This window comes from Hyla sarda, chromosome 2 (genome assembly GCF_029499605.1).
Source record: "Hyla sarda isolate aHylSar1 chromosome 2, aHylSar1.hap1, whole genome shotgun sequence".
In the NCBI taxonomy this organism is placed as follows: domain Eukaryota; kingdom Metazoa; phylum Chordata; class Amphibia; order Anura; family Hylidae; genus Hyla; species Hyla sarda.
In genome coordinates, this window is record NC_079190.1 from 423,824,230 (window position 1) to 423,843,930 (window position 19,701).

General features: G+C 41.6%; 1 protein-coding gene across 2 annotated transcripts in view; it reads left to right on the forward strand.

Annotated features, from left to right (window-relative positions):
• The window catches only part of RPGR (retinitis pigmentosa GTPase regulator), a 109,264-nt gene that overhangs the window by 51,716 nt on the left and 37,847 nt on the right, over positions 1 to 19,701 (forward strand). For both annotated transcript variants that reach the window (XM_056558916.1, XM_056558917.1), the window contains exons 6-10: positions 131 to 280; positions 5,304 to 5,462; positions 8,218 to 8,373; positions 11,590 to 11,714; positions 18,526 to 18,696. In XM_056558916.1, coding sequence (XP_056414891.1) covers positions 131 to 280; positions 5,304 to 5,462; positions 8,218 to 8,373; positions 11,590 to 11,714; positions 18,526 to 18,696 — 761 coding nt within the window. The remainder of the gene's footprint in view (positions 1 to 130; positions 281 to 5,303; positions 5,463 to 8,217; positions 8,374 to 11,589; positions 11,715 to 18,525; positions 18,697 to 19,701) is intronic.

The following is a 19,701-nucleotide window of genomic DNA, read 5'->3' on the forward strand; positions in this document are numbered from 1 at the left end:
AAAGTCTCACTCTCCTAGTCTCTGAACCCGCTTGTAATACTGGCCATAATATAAGACCAGAGATGTGAATTATTGCTACTAAATAACCAATATTAAGACATCCTATTACAGTATTTCTGATTGATTCCAGTGGAAGGCAAGCTTTACATGTGGGGGGAGAATTCAGAAGGTCAGCTGGGCCTTGGTGATGAGAAGAACATCTGCACGCCTCAGCAGATAGATGCTGGAAAGCCTATTTCTTGGGTTTATTGTGGCTATTACCATTCAGCATTTGTAACACGTAAGTAACATTAATCCTATATATACATATTAAATGATATACTGACTCTTCACATCTTCTGATACCTCATTGAGACTCGTCAAAAATGATATTGTGAGGACTTGTGACCAGCGACTCTCCATACGTTTGACCTAAAATATGTTTGCCTTCTCCTTTGTCGTGATCTATCTGTTGTACAGGGCTGCAGCTAACGGTTATTTTAATTGGAAAAAACTACAAAATGCTAAAAAAAAAAAAGGGGTTAAGCCGATTCTACTTGAAAAATTATGTACAATGACCATATTAAAAGTTTCTAGCATGTGATGTGACCAAACAACAGCAATTTTGGAGGTTTTTCATTTTTTTTTTTTATGTTTACACCGATTACTGTACAGGATCATTATTAATGATCCTGTACAGAAACCAGTGTAAATTTGATATTGCCACATGGGTAACTATCTGAACTATTAAAAGAAAATATTAATGATTTACTAACAATTAATTTGAATAGTTCAGACAGTTAGCCATGCGGCAGTATCAGATATGTAAAACATTTTTTTTTTCTTTGCTTTTTTTGTATAGCAATTGGAAAAGGGGGGGCTAATTTTTATCGGTGGAGCGGTTTATTTACATTTTCCTTTTTTATATAGCACTCCTATACACATGGGGGTATGTGCAGACTCCAGAGCATTGCACCCGACCCATGTCTGTAGTACAGAATCTGTAGTACTACAAACACTAGGATGCAATGCTCTGCACATATTATCATGTGTATAGCAGTGTATATGTACTACATACACACTGCTTTACCTGTGGGGGTATGTGCAAAGCATTTGCACCCTTGTGTCTGTAGGAAGTACAGAGAGGGACAGAGATTCAGGGGCATAGCTTAAGTCTTAGATAGGTTTACCTTGTAGCGAGAGACCAGTCCATAAAAGTGTAAGGTCCGGTGAAGAGCAGGAAGGGAAAGGAGAGGGGGCGGGTGAGAGTTAGGAGAACATCATCCGCAAAGAGACAGATCTTGTAGTCCCTATCATGCAGGCAAACTCCAGAGATGTCTGGGTCATTCCGGATCAAAGCAGCTAAAGGCTCAATACAGAGGGCAAAGAGCAGGGGTGAAATTACTGGAGGGTAGCAAATAGGCCAACTCAGCCTATCAAAGGCCTTTTCAGCATCAAGACTAAGGACCAGGGCCTGTTCTGAGTGCCGGTTAAGTAAGTGTATCAGACCCAATACCTGCCTAGTGTTATTCCCCCCTTGGTGGCAGGGCATGAGACCAACCTGATCTTTAGGAATGAGGGAGGGAAGGAAACCACCAAGGCGAGCAGCCAAAACTTTAGTAAACAACTTCAGGTTGGAATTAAGAAGGGCAATGGGTCTGTAGCTGGCACAATCATGGCCAGGTTTAGGAATAAAAGTCACCAAAGAATGAAAAAAAAGATTGCGGGATCGTCTCCCCACCCAGGAAGGAATTGAAAAGAGAGAACAGTCTTGGCAAGAAGATTGGGGCAAAAGTTTTTTAATAAATGTAACTAAAGCCGTCTGGACCAGGAGAGCACCCCGCTGGGAGAGACTTAACGACCTCCGACAATTCCTAGGGAGTTATGGGGGCGTTCAAATAGCTCGATCCTCAACCGAGAGACAAAAATTGAGACAAAAAGGAGCTCAAGGCAGCGTCACGCTCCCCCGGGTCAGACGGGAGTTGCGAGGGGAGAAAGTAAAGTTTAGAATAATAGTCCAGAAATAGGTGAGAAATAGCTTCAGGGTGATAGGAAAGAGTACCTGCAGCATCCCGCAAGGCCGATGGCAATTGGGCAGCAGTCCAATCACGCAGATGTCTAGCCAACATAGTATGGGCTTTGTTCCCTTTCTCGTAGAAGCGCTGCTTAGCAAACAGGAGGGGTTCAACCTTTTGCAAGGCGAGGTCGCCTAGACGCGTGCAGGTCCCCACCAGAGTCCTCAGGACCAATAGGGAGGGTGAAAGCAGGAGGGATGCCTCCAGTCTGGAAATCTCTGCCCAAAGCTTCTGGGAACGAGCCAATGCATCTTTCTTCAATCAAGTACTCAGGGCAATACACTGCCCTCTAACAACTGATTTATGCGCCTCCCACAAGATAGCTTGTGAAGAAACAGAGCCATCGTTGGTAGCGAAATATTCAGAAATGCAGGCCTGGATCGAGTCCCTGGAAAGCAGAGATTCATTGAGACGCCAATGACAGTGTTCAGGAGAGGTAGACTGAGGAGAAAAAGAAAGCACGACTGGACAATGGTCCGACCACGAAATCTGTTCCAACGACGCATCAGTAAGCACCATGGGAAGGTTACCAAAGAAGTAGTCTATGCGCATATGCAACCGATGAGAATGAGAGTAAAAGGAGAAAGACCAATCCGTCGGATGATTTCTACGCCAATGATCATATAAAGATGAGGAACTAATCGCCCGTCGAAAAATTGAGGCCAGGCGCAGCGTAGCAGAGGAGGGAGGGGAACCCGTCGAGGAATGTCGGTCCATAGAGGGAGAAAAAAGTAAATTAAAATCGCCCCCTACCAGCCACGCAGATGGAGGATATTTGTGAAGCTTAGTAAGGACCCTACGGAGAAAAGGAATCTGAGAGGTGTTGGGTGCATAAACATTACAGAGCAATATAGGGTGTTCTCCTAGAGATCCCTCTACAATAACATACCGTCCCCCAGGATCCACAATAGAGAAGGTCACCTGAACAGAACAGGACCTAGATATTAGTATAGCCACTCCCGCTACCTTTCTACCCGAGGAAGCAGAGAAGACTTGGGGGTAAAGGTGGTGCAAAAACTGATAGGAACCAGTATGATCAAATGTGTCTCCTGAATAAATGCAATGTCGGCCTTCCAGCGTTCCACTGTAGAAGGCGCCTCTTAAGGGGGGAGTTGAGGCCTTTGGCATTCAAAGAGACACACTTAGTCATAACGAAGTCCAAGGGGAGGAGGATGCTAGGAAACAAAAGCAATCACCAATGTCCAGGACAGATGCCAGAACATCAGGGAAGCCAGAGGACCCGGGGCAGCCGCCAGAACCAGAGAGTCCGATCCCTAGAAGCCTGGGGGATGAAAAGAGACGGAGGGGGAGGGAACGTACACCAAGGGAGAGACCAGACAACAAAATGGAGACAACAGGACAGGACAACAGAAGACACAAAAGACAAAATGGACAAAGCAAAGTACACATCCAAAAAACTAAACAATGACCCAATGACACCAATAGGGTGTCGATCCGATTGGCACCGCCTCAGAGGGGAAGTGAGAGAACGACTAACCAAAAGAAGACCAACAAGCGAGTACCTCCACCCCCTAGGGCCATGCCAAGCCGAGGACAACAAGGGAAAACAGTGACTGGAAATAGCAAATAAGGTGCCTAGAAGAAATACGATTATGAAAAACATCTGGAAGAAACATAGACAACGGCAATGTGTGGTTCAGCATAAACAGTAACAGTTCAACTCAGCGGAAAACCAATCCCTAACAGGTCCATCATCAAAGAAAGAGACCCAGCATCAAGATCCAACCAGGTCATCATAGCATCGTAGCAGGACAACTTCAGGTAGGATCAGCTGGTGGGGTACGTTGAGCAGGGGAAGCAGTCTTCCGCCCCGAACCCGACCGCCGATTGCGGACCTGCTGCCGTACAGGGGGTAGAGGAGGGGGGGGGGGGGGGGGAGAGTGAGGCCCCAGTCCACCATAGAAGGAAAAGGGAGGTCAAGGGCAGAGCAAAAGTCATGGAGGTCAGCGAAGGATCTCAAAACTGTAGAGCGTCCATCCCTATGGGTATGTAGGGTAAATGGAAACCCCCACCTATAAGACACCTGATGACTCCTCAGTACAGCCAGGAGGGGGTGGAGCATTTTCCTCTTCCGCAGGGTGATCCAAGACAAGTCCTGAAACAGTTGGATGGGCGCACCATCAAAATCATTATAGTGGTGGAATGGTGATCTCCTATTCTGGATACCAACATACTTTACAGCCAGTATCCAGTATGCTGCAAAATACAGAGTAGTCTGTCTGCATGAAGACAGATGACTCCTAGTGGTGGCTATTTTCATTTTTATTTTTTATTTTTTAGTTTTTTTTAAATAAATGTATGTTGAAAAAAGTCATCATATCAGTAGTGCTACAAGATGTAAAACGTTTTTCATAATGACAGTGCCTCTTTAACATTATACCTGATAAACAATGTCACAGAGCAAACAACACCTCATATCTCAGCTTCCTAGATTCATGAGTGTGTGTGCGGGTGTCATATATAGTCCTGCCTTATATCCACTATAGTATGGTACCATCATAATCTGGGGTGCGAACATAAAAATACAGTTCTCTATTTCAAACACAAAAGTATCAAGATGTAGTACAAAAGAGCTCCGTCTATATCATTACAATGGTTAAGTTGTATATAGAGACATATTTTGCGCAACTGGTGGCATCTAATATTAACCATTGGGAAACCTTTGCTGCCCACTTTAAAGCACAGAAGACAAAAACGATTAGGGCATAGGGAATTGTTATAATATGTCATTATCTGTGTTTCATTAATTGTTATTATTATATAACACATCAGGTCAAAACTATACCTTTTTGTAAACATATATTAACATATTTTAACATTAAGGAATTAAAAAGAAGGAATTTATCAAAGTCTGTGCCAGATGCAGAGTGTCGAAATGTTAGAAATTCTTGTGCAGCCCTTGCCAAGTGGACAAGACATAATAAGTGGGGACATAAGGGACGTGTTTTTCCCATGTGCAAAATTTGCTTCAATTTTACACCTAAAGCTATAACTTGGGCTCTTTGAGTATAAAAGAAAAGCAAGGAGCCCTTAGATCTTGCCCTTAGCCCTGACATTATCTATAGCAGTGGTCTCCAAACTGTGGCCCGCCAGATGTTGCATAACTACAATTCCCAGCATGCTTGCTGGGGGTTGGATTGTTTTGCAACATCTGGCTGGCCACAGTTTGGGGACTACTGATCTATAGACTCATATATAACCTGAATACCTAAACCTTCTATTTTGTAGAAGATGGGGAGCTATATACCTTTGGGGAACCTGAAAGTGGGAAGCTTGGTCTGTCTGCTGAGAAGCTAGACAAGCACAGGAAACCTCAACGTGTCTCTGGTATATCTGGAAAGGTAAAGATGGTTGCCTGTGGTGGAGGACACACCGTTGCAGTCACAGGTTTGTTACTGTTTATTATACCTATTTAGTTAAAAGAATATTGCATAAGTCATTTTTGTACTTTTGGTAGGCCATAAGCTAAAAAATTACTAAATCTAATATATGCTGTAGAAAGTAAATGAGAGAAGAAATGACCATTCATCTCATTGTTACTTTTTAGACTGACTGGTTAAAAAGACTGTAAATGCCACCCAGATCACTTGGCTCTTTCCATGCCTTCCATTGGCTTTAATGGAAAGTCTCTTAGAGTCAGGATTGGCCTATTTTGGGCCTTCAGGGCTGAAGTATGTTTGATTTTTCATTTATGTATTTCAAGAGCTTAAACACTTATTTTTTTCTGTCTGTATTTAAATAATGTGCTGTCTTTTTTGCTGAAGTCACTGGGAGAGATTTATCAAAACATGTGCAAAGGAAAAGTTGCCCAGCTGCCCATAGCAACCAATCAGATCGTTTCTTTAATTTTGCAGAGGCCTTGTTAAAAATGAAGGAAGCAAGGTGATTGGTTGCTATGGGCAACTTTTCCTCTGGACAGGTTTTGATAAATCTCCCTCATTACAATTGCAGAATTAGCCTATATATTTTAGGGTACATACAGATGTAGCAGAAATTATGCAGATTTTTTTGTGTGGAAAATATGCACCAAATTGTGCCTCTTTGCTTTAAATTTTTTGCTCCGATTTTTAACACCGCATTGTAGATGAGATTTATTTGCTTCAGATTTTATACTGGTAAGTCAATGATGATATCTGTAGCATAAAACCTGCAGCATTCCTACAGTAATATTTATGAACATACCCTAATTATTGCAGAAAATACTGTTTTGTATTAAACTAAATTACATTTGTAATGGAATACTCTCTTTCATATTGATCTATTAGTCCATGCTTCAGACAGAACTTCTTGCCTTTGCCAGGCTCCTGAATGTTATGTAAACCCATAGGTTTCCTGCAGTGCCATTGAAACTCTGTACCTTTGTCAAAACTTTTAGATGCCCTAGTTGCAGATCACTGCACCATCTAAGGGATTAAGCAACCAGGAAAATTCTGATCCCAATTGTTTAACTGTGATGTGGACCAACTTGTTAGCACGAGGCAAAGCATCTGCAGTTGTTAGCACCAGGCATCTGTGCCTATTGCTGTAAAAGCACTGCAGTTAGGATGTAATAGTACCTCCATATGTGGGAAATGGTGAAACCTCATCTACCATTTCTCTGTAGACTTAGTTTAGTTAATGTAACTTGCAACTCTCTTGATGCTCAGTAGAGGGCACTTTTAGTTTTCTTTTTGCATTTAATCTTATGAAGGTAAATTGCACTTGATTGTTACTGAGAATTGAATAGGTAAGGAATAAGGCCTCATTCATATCAGCGTTGGAGCTCTGTTCATGGACCTCTGGTTGCTGAATCTGTTGAAATAGCACAACTTGAGCAGAGGAAAACAATACTGCAGATCGTGTTTGCCTTTTTTTTTTGATCAAATCCTTAAAACCAACAGACACTGATGGAAAACCAGACAGACCCCATTCAGTTCAGTAGGAACCGTCGGGTTCTGTTGGTGTCTTCTGTAACAGATCGTCCAGCTTAGTTTATTTCTGCCAGAACTGGACTATGTGACAGCTCTGATACAGATGTGGTCTTAGCCTTAGTAAGGGGTACTCCACTGCCCCAGCATTCGTAACATTTTGTTCTGAACACTTGGAGCGGGAGGCAGGGATTTTGATGTCACAGCCACGCCCTTCATGAAGTCACACCACGCCCCTTCCCATATACTTGCATTGAGGGGGCATGGTGTGACATCACGAGGGGCGTGGCCATGATGTCACGACCACCGCCGCCCGCACCCAGCATTTTAAATGAACATCGGGTGCTGCACAGAGATTGTGAGGGTCCCAGCTGCAGGACCCCCATGATCAGACATCTTGTCCCCTATCCTTTGGATAGGGGATAAGATGTCTAGGGGCAGAGTACCCCTTTAACCTGATTCACCAGTTTCAGAAAATGAAAGATCTCATTGGGAAACTGCTGCAGTATGAGTGATCGCTCTAGTTTACACTTTCAGTGGACTGGAAAAACAATGGACAAAGGGCAGCATTATTAAACATCAAATACAATGCAGCTTCTCTCTTGACTATACTTCTTCTCGTGCTACTGTTGTTGGGGTTCCTCAGTGCTCAGTCCTAAGTCCTTTCCACTCTACTTTGGGCCAATGATTAAAGACTGAATATTAACATCAACACTCCAGGTTCCAAACCTTCTACTCCCATCTCCAAGTCTTTCCTCACGCTGCCCTCTGGAATGCACTAATATCCCAACAATCATATTGATACCAAGATCCACAGTTTTAAGTGTGTCCCTTAAAGATACATCTCTTATGACATGTATATTGCATATTATAAATTGACTTCTATCCTTTTATGCGTCCATGCAAAAATATCATCGTCACTCCTTACACCCCATGTACTCCATATCTGCACATACACAGATACTAATATAGAGACATTTTCATCCACCATTGTGTTCACTACCCTATTTAGTATTATAGATGAATGAATCATTTTCATCTCTCTTCTCTTATCGATTGTAAGCTCTTGTGAACAGGGCCATGTCTATTTGTTTGGTACTATACAATGTCTGATTTTGTCTGTACATGTACCCGTTATATTGTAATGTGTTGTTGTACATGATGGAACTGTTGTAGCTGATCTCTCATACTGATGACCAAAGATCAATCTTACGTGTTGTTTTTCTTTTTTTCAGACAAAGCAGTGTATACCTTTGGCCTTGGTCAGTTTGGACAACTAGGACATGACACTTCTATTTTTGAAACAAATACACCCAAAGAAGTAGATGCTTTGAAGCTGCATAAAATTCGATATGTCGCTTGTGGAGAAAACCACACTGCAGTTATTACAGGTCAGTCAGCAAATAATATATATTTACTGAAAGGCAAAGCATTTATATGTGTTAGGTTTTTTGTGTTGGAACTAACATGTAACGGTACATGATATACATGTCATGTCTGAATCAAGTCATGGGGATTTTGGTGCAGATATGACAGCTAAGTATCTAAGATAAAAAATAAATAAAATAAAAAGTATCCTACTTACTTTCCCAATTCCTGTACGCACTTCCTCCAGCGTTGACATATTGACATGTGATTTACAGTGGTGGTGTTGACACTTTCCATACTGTTGGAGGCTAGGTATACAGTGATTGGTGGAGGACCAGGGAAGTGTTGTCCGGGTGTCAGGGTATTGGATAAAATGAATATAGTGTTTTTTTTGTAGCAAACTATTATCTGGACCTGCAGATATTTTTTCGGGAGCATAAGGTAATCCACAACAGTATGATTTGCTTGCGCTTCCTTCTTTCCTGTTGAATTTAGTGGCATAAATCTCCTACAGATCTGTGTGCGTTACAAAAATTAGAATGCTGCAGATTTTAAAAAAATCTGAGTGGAAATTTTCTGCTGCATGTCAGTGAGATTAATGTACATAAATCCATTTGGATAATCTGAACCAACTTGCCCTTAAATGGGCACTGTCATGAAAAATTTTTTTTTGCATATGATACAGCAGGTAAAATAAATTAAGATTTGTAATTTACTCCATGGAAAAAATTTTTTTTTATTTTTATGTCACTTTTATGGCCTTATAAATCTGGCCACTAGGGGTCTCCCTTCTGGTCCAGACGCCATACTGTCTTCTCAAAAGCACAGATTTTGGTCTTGTGGCAGGAGACCCAACTCCGGAAGTGCGGTCTGGCCATAGACAGTAAATAGCACTCACTCTCTTCCTGTATATGAAACAGGTAGAGTGAATGCTATTCACTGCCTATGGCCAGACAGCATTTCCTGAGTTATGTCTCCTGCCAGGAGGCAAAAGTCTCTGCTTTTGAGCAGAGGGAATGTAGTCTGTACCAGAAGGGAGACGCCTAGTGGCAAGATTTATAAGGCTGTGAAAGTGACATAAAAATACCTTTTTTTTTTTTTTACATGGAATAAATAACAATTCTTATTTATTTTACCTGCTGTGTTATATGCATAATTTTAATGACAGTGCTCATTTAAGTGAAGGATATATTTTACATGTGCCGGTTTTGCGCAGTTGATGCAGAATTGTGGCAGAAGTGCAGCGCATTTGCATAAGCATCATCAAAACCTCCACACAAAAGCCATATCGAAATATACAGGGGTAGGGTCACATTCAGTTGGTTTCCCGCAGCTGAAATACCATTTAAAGAATTTCCTCTGCGAAAAATGTGCAAGCTGAACCCATTGATTTTGATGGGTAGCAACATAATCTGCTTGTGGATTTTCCAGCAGGGGTAAAATCTGCAAACCTGCTGCGGGGAAACCTGCTGCGGGGAAACCTGCTGCGAGTGTGCTACGTGTGACTCTACCCATAATATATAAAGAGACTTAACTTTTTAATTCTCCACAACTAGGCCAATACATGGTCTGAACAGGGATTGAATTCACAATTTAGCTGTATGTTCTATTTAAGATGTTCAGATGTCTATCTAAATAGAAGTAAGAAATATCTTAAAGGCGATCTGTAGTACACATTTTTTATAATCCTCTGTGCCCGGTCTGCAAAAAGTAACAAAACAAACTAACTCACCTTCTGAAGACAAATGTAATCCCATGTACAAAGAATATAATATAGTTATCTGCCAAATCAGACAACAAAACAGTGTTACTATTTAGCACAACAATCATCAGAAGTGTATCAGTATCGTACCACCTACAGCTTGATCCTTGCCTCAGTTGAATTACACATGGCCATATTATGGCATCCATAGGCTTCTATAAGCATTATGTACCTCCCTATGCCTCTAATGCAGGAACACAGAAATCATCACATTAAAATCCAATAGAAACATTTTTCATATGTCGCATCAGACTATATAGTGTCACACTAAGGGTCTGCCGCCATGTCATGGCTGATTCCCAAGGGATTTGCTTAAATAACAAGCTGAATAGATTTAAGAACTATAAGGTCGATTTACTGAGCTTAATGAGTCAGAAATATGGCCCTTATTGTGCCAGAATATGCATGTACATGCTGTGCCCCAGATTTATAGTGCATTTTAAACACTTTTTGGGCCTCACTAGACAGTTTTTGTCTAGAAGAGATTTACAGCTAAGAGGAGTTCTAAAATGGGCCAGGTTTATTGATGCTGTGTGACTTTTTCTTGGCTCAAAATATTTGTGGAGCATAAGCCAACCAGGAGATGTCATAGAAATGTGTCTAACGTTTCCTGCAGGATGCGCCAAATATATCACACAGCATGCAGCGCTGTGATACATTTTGCGCATCTTCTGTGCAGTCTTAATTTAAGACATTAGGAAAAAATACATATTCACATGAAGATGTAGGAAGTCTTTATAATGAAATGTTAACGCTATTTATGGGAATTGTTTTCCCAGGCCAAGCCATCCAAATGTATAATTCTGAATATAGATCAGTAAAATCATATGCAATGGAAACACCTGCATGTAAATGTGGTGAATAAAACAGAAAGGAAAAGCACGTAATAAAGTCTGAATACAGGACGTGTTAAATCAAGATATAAGCAGTCAGCCTCTGTTATATAAGCAAATCTTATGTACATTGTCGCATTATTATACTAAGCAGTGCTATACATTAGCCAACAGATATTTATGAAAGCGCAACTCCAGTGATGGTTGGGCATCAGGATATATGTTTAAATTTTCGCATGACTCCGAGACTTATACGTGGCCATGGCATCCAATCTACGGATTTGGTGGAAATCCCATAGATTTATATGGGACTTCCGCAAACTCCGTAGATTGAAAGTTGTAGCCTCACGCAAGACTTGGGCTTGGATGGTGGTGCGAAAATTTAAGCAAATATTCTTCCATCCGAGCCATCAATGGAGCTGCGCTCTAAATACACAGGGACAATGTTTGGTATAAATTACATGGCTGAAATTGCTTTCGCAAATTACTTTCTAGGATATTAAAGTAACACTACCTAGTGCAGCCTAATATCAGAGGTGTTTTTTGTTTGAATATTAGATTGTCAACTGTCAGACAAATAAATAAAATGTAAATTTTTTATTTTTTCCCCTCCAAATAACATGTTTCATATGTTTGTGTTGTAGACAAAGGCCTTCTTTATACCTTTGGTGATGGACGATATGGAAAACTTGGGTTAGGGGAAGAGAATTTCACTAACCAGTTTTCCCCTACTCTTTGTAAGAACTTTTTAAAGTTCACCATCCAGTCGGTAAGCATATCTTGTCTGCTGTAGGTTTCTAATATACTGATATGGTGTAGGACTAACAGCCCTAAATAGGCAGTCGGAAGGGGAGAGCATACATACCCCTGCTCTCAGTTATGCACTTTGCTTGATTGAGAAATCAGTTTTTCAATGTACTGGCTGCCAGCTACTGAAGGCTCAGAAAGGCAGGATGTTCCCCCATGATCCCTGTATTGAGGCGGAATCTTCCCTTATTCTCCCTGTAATGAGGCAGGATTTTCCTCCATGCTCTCTGTAATGAGGCGGGATCTTCCTCCATGCTCCCTGTAATGAGGCAGGATCTTCCCCCATACTCTCTGTAATGAGGCAGGATCTTCCCCCATGCTCCCTGTAATGAGGCAGGATCTTCCCCCCCCCCCCCATGCTTCCTGTAATGAGGCAGGGTCTTCCCCCCCAGGCTTCCTGTAATGAGGCAGGGTCTTCCCCCCCATTCTTCCTGTAATGAGGCAGGGTCTTCCCCCATGCTCCCTGTAATGAGGCAGGATCTTCCCCCTCATGCTTCCTGTAATGAGGCAGGATCTTCCCCCCCCATACTCTCTGTAATGAGGCAGGATCTTCCCCCCCCCATACTCTCTGTAATGAGGCAGGATCTTCCCCCATACTCTCTGTAATGAGGCGGGATCTTGCCTTATTCTCCCTGTAATTAGCCGGCATCTTCCCCCATGCTCTCTGTAATTAGGCGGGATCTTCCCCCATACTCTCTGTAATGAGGCAGGATTCCCCCCCCCCCCCCCCAATACTCTCTGTAATGAGGCGGGATCTTCCCCCATACTCTCTGTAATGAGGCAGGATCTTCCCCCATGCTCTCTGTAATGAGGCGGTATCTTCCCCCATGCTCCCTGTAATGAGGCAGGATCTTCCCCCATACTCTCTGTTATGAGACGAGATCTTGCCTTATTCTCCCTGTAATCAGCCGGCATCTGCCCCCATGCTCTCTGTGATTAGGCGGGATCTCCCCCCAATACTCTCTGTAATGAGGCGGGATCTTCCCCCATACTCCCTGTAATGAGGCGGGATCTTGCCTTATTCTCCCTGTAATTAGCCGGCATCTTCCCCCATGCTCTCTGTAATGAGGCTGGATCTTCCCCTGAGCTTCCTGTAATGAGGCAGAATCTTCCCCATTCTCCCTGTAATGAGGCGAGATCTTTCCCCATTCTCCCTGTAATGAGGCAGATTCTTCCCCCTTGTTCCCTGTAATGAGGCAGGATCTACCCCCATGCTCCCTGTAATGAGGCGGGATGCCTAGAAAACCCTTTTAAATGCCATCTTGCGGCATACATAGGTGTTGCAGGTTACATCATGTTCAGGACCCTTTATTTGCTAGACTGGAGATGTGTTTCAAAGATGAGCTCACAATGGAGAGGACCCAGCACATTAGTACGGAACATTTATAGTCTTATCAAGACCTCCCCTGTCTATGTACTCTATTAGGACCTCTTTTCTCCAAAAGCCAGGCAGAGAACTGCTAAGGCCCAGAGCGGCCATTCATGAGCTGATAGGCTTGGAGACACTATTTTTTTAAGGACTATCCTATTTATATTTTTCTTTTATTAAAGGATATATCTTAAAGGGGTACTCCGGTGGAAAACATATTTTTTTTTTAAATCAACTGGTGCCAGAAAGTTAAACAGATTTGTAAATTACTTCTATTAAAAAATCTTTATCCTTCCAGTACTTTTTAGCAGCTGTGTGCTACAGAGAAAATTCTTTGCTTTTTGAATTTCTTTTTTGTCTTGTCCACAGTGCTCTCTGCTGACACCTGATGCCCGTATCAGGAACTGTCCAGAGCAGGAGAAAATCCCCATAGCAAACCTATGCGGCTCTGGACAGTTCCTGACACGGACAGAGGTGTCAGCAGAGAGCAATGTGGACAAGACAAAAAAGAAATTCAAAAAGCAAAGAATTTCCTCTGTAGCATACAGCTGCTAAAAAGTACTGGAAGGATAAAGATTTTTTAATAGAAGTAATTTAAAAATCTGTTTAACTTTCTGGCACCAGTTCATAAAAAATAAAAAGGTTTCCACCGGAGTTTTCCTTTAAGTCGGCCCTTTATTAAACCTTAATCGCGCTGTCCAGATTTGTAGAATGTAGCAAATATCTTGATATTGCTTCTATATTCATAAATCTGAATTTACTGTATGTGTTTTTAATACACTTCTAACTTATGTACTTGAGGACAGCATATTAAACATTAGACGTCCTCTGGATTGTGTTTCTTGGTTGTTGTCCAGAGATAAAATCCATCTGTGGATCCATCTGTGCACATAATTTCCAGATTCATGTCTCCAGGGTATGTAATCATGTACTGAGTCAGAGATCAGATTTTAAGGTTGTTTTTGTTAAATAAATTGCATTTTTGTGTATTTTTTTTTAATCAGGTTATGATTTTGTCAGTAGCTTGCGACAATGCTTCCCTTTTGCTCCATTAGGTATGTGCAGTTTGCACTGATGACATATTTTAATTGGTTAAATGGCTTAAGTCCAGGCTTGGGCAAACAGAACTTGTGAATAACACGCAAGTACTAGGCATACTATCATACAGTACTAGGCATATACACTATAAAAGGTTTCTGATAACAAAAAGTAGAGGCTTCTGTCCTCACTGCAACATCATCTCCCCCTAATCCCTAGGTTGGGGTGCCAAAAGTTGGAACTCCACTGATCTGATATTGACAACCCTTTCTTTCCCCTCATTAGTACAGAGAGAAAAGCAAAGGCGCTCAATAGTGGAGTATTACTAGTACAATGATGAGCCGGGGAGGGGTGAGCAGCCGCTTACCTCCACAGGTTGTGTACCTGCGTACACCAATGGATAGCGTGTACTATTGCACGATGTCCCGTCTGCAGCCTTCCTGATGTAGTGGATCAAAAATGGATCAAGAAGTCACAGGAATACACTTGGTGCTGACTGGGATAGTGGGAACAGGAGTCACAGCACTTCAAGTAGGTAACTTTATTTTTGACCAGGATGCACCGCGTTTCGCTGCGCATGCACAGCGAAACGCGTTGCATCATGGTCAAAAATAAAGTTACCTACTTGAAGTGCTGTGGCTCCTGTTCTGTCTTTAGTACAGAGCAGGGTGCTGGCTGGTAAGAGGCTTTCAATGCTGGGACTAGGGGAGTAGTTTGTCGTCTTGACCACCAAAGGAGTGTATCTAGTCTTGCAAACCATGCAATGCTCCATGTGAAATGAATATGCATAGTTATATCATTTCCAGAAGGAAAAGGACTTTTGCTAAAAATGTATTTCCTTCTGGAAATGAGCTACTCTGAAGGTCCTTCTCCGAGGGGCAAGATTCTTGCAACGCAAGCTCTTGACCCTGCCTAGGCCCATGATTAGACAACACAGTGGATGCAGGCTCCTGGCCCTAACTAGACCTCACAAAGGCTGTGGGCGACTATGTGACATGAAGCCAGATGAGTTCTTGCATCCCTCAGGCTTAATCCTCCAGCTTCCCTGTTACTGTCCAGCTTCTGCAGAGCTTGGATTGCTGATCCAGCTTCTAAAGATTAAGAGCAGGTATTATAACCATTTAAAAAACACCATAGGTTAAAGAAAATTGTAATTAAGTAACACTTTCAGACAAAATATATATATATATTTTTTTTGTTGTTGTTTTTGGGTCATAAAGGAAAGAATGAAATTTGTTTACAGCTTGCCACCTTGTGCTAAACAATGCCACAGGCAGAGGAGCAGGCAGGGAATGAATAGCTAATGCTGCATCCTCATTGATTGTGTATTAGTCTGCTGTGAAATGAGATGTTCTTAACAGTTCTGGGTGGAGAACTGGCAGGAGTGCTGTAAGAGAGCTGTGGGAAAGCAATGCTCTACCACAGATGTAGAGGATGCCCCCCTGTTATAGATACAGTCCTGGGTATAAATAGATCATGGGAGAGATCTCTGTATTGCCCGATATATTTATACATAGTTATTAGTGTTGAGCGCAAATATTGGAAATGTACATTTTTACCGCGAATATCGGCACTTTGCGATTTTGCGAATATTGAGAATATAGTGATATATATTCGTAATGAGGAATATTCATTTTTTTATGTGATTTTATGCAAATATTTATGCAAATGATTATGCGAATATCAGCACTTTCAGACTGGACACTGATCTATCCCCTCTTTTTTTTAGGTGAAAGATATAATTGGGCATGCGCACTATGCGAATTTCATTACGAAATTTCGCATGAAAAAAAAAAGAGAAGAACATAGGACGAATATTCATCCATATATTCATCCATATATATGTTTCGTGAACATAAGACGAATATTCATCGATATATTTGCGAAATATCGCAAATTCAAATATGGCCCCTGCCGCTCATCACTAATAGTTATTAGGTCACTTCTTAACCGTCTTCTAAAAAGATTAAATTAACCCTACTTCTGATAAGCTTTCTGGGTACTGTAGTCCTCTTATTTCCCGCATTACTCTAGTTTCCCATCTTTGAACCCTCTCCAGCTCCACCATAACTTTGTTGTACACTGGGGCTCAGTACTGTACACATTATTCCGTTATAACCAGCCACCAGAATTATACAGGACGACAGCTGTTATTGTGACCTGCCTTAAAGGGGGTACTCTGCCCCTAGACACCTCATCTTATCCAAAGATGTCTGATCGCACCGTGCCGCACCCAACGTTCGTTTAGAGCGTTGGGTTCAGTGTTGGAGGCAAGTGAGGTCACGGCCACGCTCGTGAGGTCACGGCCATGCCCCGCTCGTGAGGTAATGGCCCCGCCCCCTAAATGCAAGTCTATGGGAGGGGCGTGGCAGCCACCACGCCCCTCCCATAGACTTGCTTTGAGGGGGCATGGCCGTGACGTCACAAGCGGGAGGTGACCGTGATGTCACGAGCCTCCACATCGCCAGTCATCTGCCACGGAGCGAATTTCACTCTGTGCATCGGATGTTTGGGGTGCTGCAGCTGAGATCACTGGGATTCCCAGTGGCAGGACCCCCATGATTAGACATCTTATCCCCTATCCTTTGGATAGGGGATAAGATGTCTAGAGGCGTAGTACTCCTTTAACCCCTTAAGGACCAAGGACGTACCGGTACGTCCTTGGTCCTGCTCTCATGATATAACGCAGGGTTACACAGTAACCCCGCGTCATATCACGGCGGGCCCGGCGTCATAGTGAAGCCGGGACACGCATCTAATAGCGCGCATCGCCGATCGCATCACCGCGCGCTATTAACCCTTTAGCCGCGCGCTAAAGCGAAAGTGAAAGTTGCCGGCTAGCTCAGTCGGGCTGTTCGGGATAGCCGCGGCTAATTGCGGCATCCCGAACAGCAGACAGGACAGCGGGAGGGCCCCTACCTGCCTCCTCGCTGTCCGATCGCCGAATGACTGCTCAGTGCCTGAGATCCAGGCATGAGCAGTCATGCGGCAGAATCGTTGATCACTGGTTTCTTATGAGAAACCAGTGATCAGCATAGGAGATCAGTGTGTGCAGTGTGATAGGTCCCTATGGGACCTATAACACTGCAAAAAAAAAGTGAATAAAGATCATTTAACTCCTCCCCTATTAAAAGTTTGAATCACCCCCCTTTTCCAATAAAAAAAAAAAAGCACAGTGTAAATAAAAATAAACATATATGGTATCGCCGCGTGCGGAAATGTCCAAATTATAAAAATATATCATTAATTAAACCGCTCGGTCAATGGCGTGCGCACAAAAAAATTCCAAAGTCCAAAATAGTGCATTTTTGGTCACTTTTTATATCATTTAAAAATGAATAAAAAGCGATCAATAAGTCCTATCGATGCAAAAATGGTACCGTTAAAAACTTCAGATCACAGCGCAAAAAATTAGCCCTCATACCGCCCCATACACGGAAAAATAAAAAAGTTATAGGGGTCAGAAGATGACAATTTTAAACATATTAATTTTCCTGCATGTAGTTATGATTTTTTTCCAGAAGTCCGACAAAATCATCTATATAAGTAGGGTATCATTTTAATCGTATGGAACTACAGAATAAAGATAAGGTGTCATTTTTACCGAAAAATGTACAGCGTAGAAACGGAAGCCCCCAAAAGTTACAAAACTGCGTTTTTTTTTTCAATTTTGTCGCACAATGATTTTTTTTTCCGTTTCACCGTAGATTTTTGGGCAAAATGACTGATGTCATTACAAAGTAGAATTGGTGGCGCAAAAAATAAGCAATCAAATGGATTTTTAGGTGCAAAATTGAAAGAGTTATGATTTTTTAAAGGCAAGGAGCAAAAAAACGAAAATGCAAAAACGGAAAAAACCCCGGTCCTTAAGGGGTTAATGTATATTGGCATCACTAATGGAATGTTACATTTATCTTTACATTTGTGTGTTCCTAATAGACACTGATAACAGAAATATCATGTATTAGGTTGAATTATGAGGATTCAGAGTTAGTCTTATTCTCTATCTGTCTTTGTTTTTATGGTTTCATGCAATAGAAAGTGTTGGACTACAAGTCCAGTCTGTAATAATAAATAGAAAGCGTTGGGAGAGCTGAGCAGAAATGGCATTTCCAGCAGGCTGTAGATAGTTGGCAAGAAGCTGGTGATGATCTGTTATCTAAGAAATATTGATGTCATCTCCCTTTGTATTGTATACATTATACATAACTACTTTAAGGAAGCAGTCTGTTTGTTCAGGCTTATTGATTTACATACACTGAACATTCTCATGTGGTTGCCTTTCTTGTTGGATATTGATCTAATATTTATAAACACATGAATTGTTTTCCTGGTTGTTGTATAATATCTACATATCTTCTTCCAGGTTGCCTGCGGTGGCTGTCACATGCTGGTGTTTGCTATACCCAGACCTAAAGAATCTGAACTGGTCATCTGTGAAGAGCTAAAAGAGAACTACTTAATGGTCAATGGGGAGGGAGAAAGATCGACGACACTACAGAGATCTCCGTCTGCACGTGTAAGGCGGAGGGAGAAAGTATGTAGTCTTCTATTCAGATATTTATTTTTGCCTTGTATAAGTCCTATAAAATTATAGTACTATAATAAATCCCTGAATAAAATTATATAACAATGTAGACTATGGCTATGAAGAGAAGATGTTCAAAGGGGTACTCTGGTGGAAAAAAATAATTTCATATCAGCTGGCTCTTAAACAGATTTGTTAATTACTTCTATTAAAAAATCTTAATCCTTCCAGCACTTATCAGCTGCTGTTTGTTCCAGAGGAAGTTTTTTTTCTTTTTTTAATGTATTTTCTGTCTGACAACAGTGCTCTCTACTGACACCTATGTCCATGTCAGGAACTGTTCAGAGCAGAAGCAAATCCCTATAGCAATCCTCTACTGCTCTGGACAGTCGTTGACATGGACAGAGGTGTCAGGAGAGGGCAATGTGGTCAGACTATTTCCTCTGTAGTATACAGCAGCTGATAAGATTTTTAAATCAAAATAATTTACAAATCTGTTTAACTTTCTGGAACCAGTTGATTTGATTTTTTTTTCTTTCCCTCCAGAGTACTCCTTTAAAGGTTGAGCAAATTAAGTGGAATCTTTGTGTAACTATGTAGTTGTAATACATTTTGTATAGAAATGGCTTACCATATTCAGGATCTCTGTTTGCAGTCAGTAAATGAGGATATTTTTTGTTTCAGGCGTAAAATTAGTCTTGGTCATGTGATACACAGGTGGGATACAGTGCACTGTGCGATTCTGTATTTAAACAATGGATACCCCCAAAATTAACAGCAAACAGATCTGCTGTCATCAGAAAACTATGTATTATTGTGCCATTGTCCATTTTGTTAACATTGTTCATTTACGATTTTCCTCCTAGCATTTTAAGAGCCACAAGTCTCTTATTTTCTTTTAGAGAACCATAAGAGGGCCTATTTTTGCAGGACCAATTGTACTTTGTAATAAAGTTCATGACGAATCGAATTACTGGAAGTTCGCTCATCTCTAACACCTTATATACTTCATAA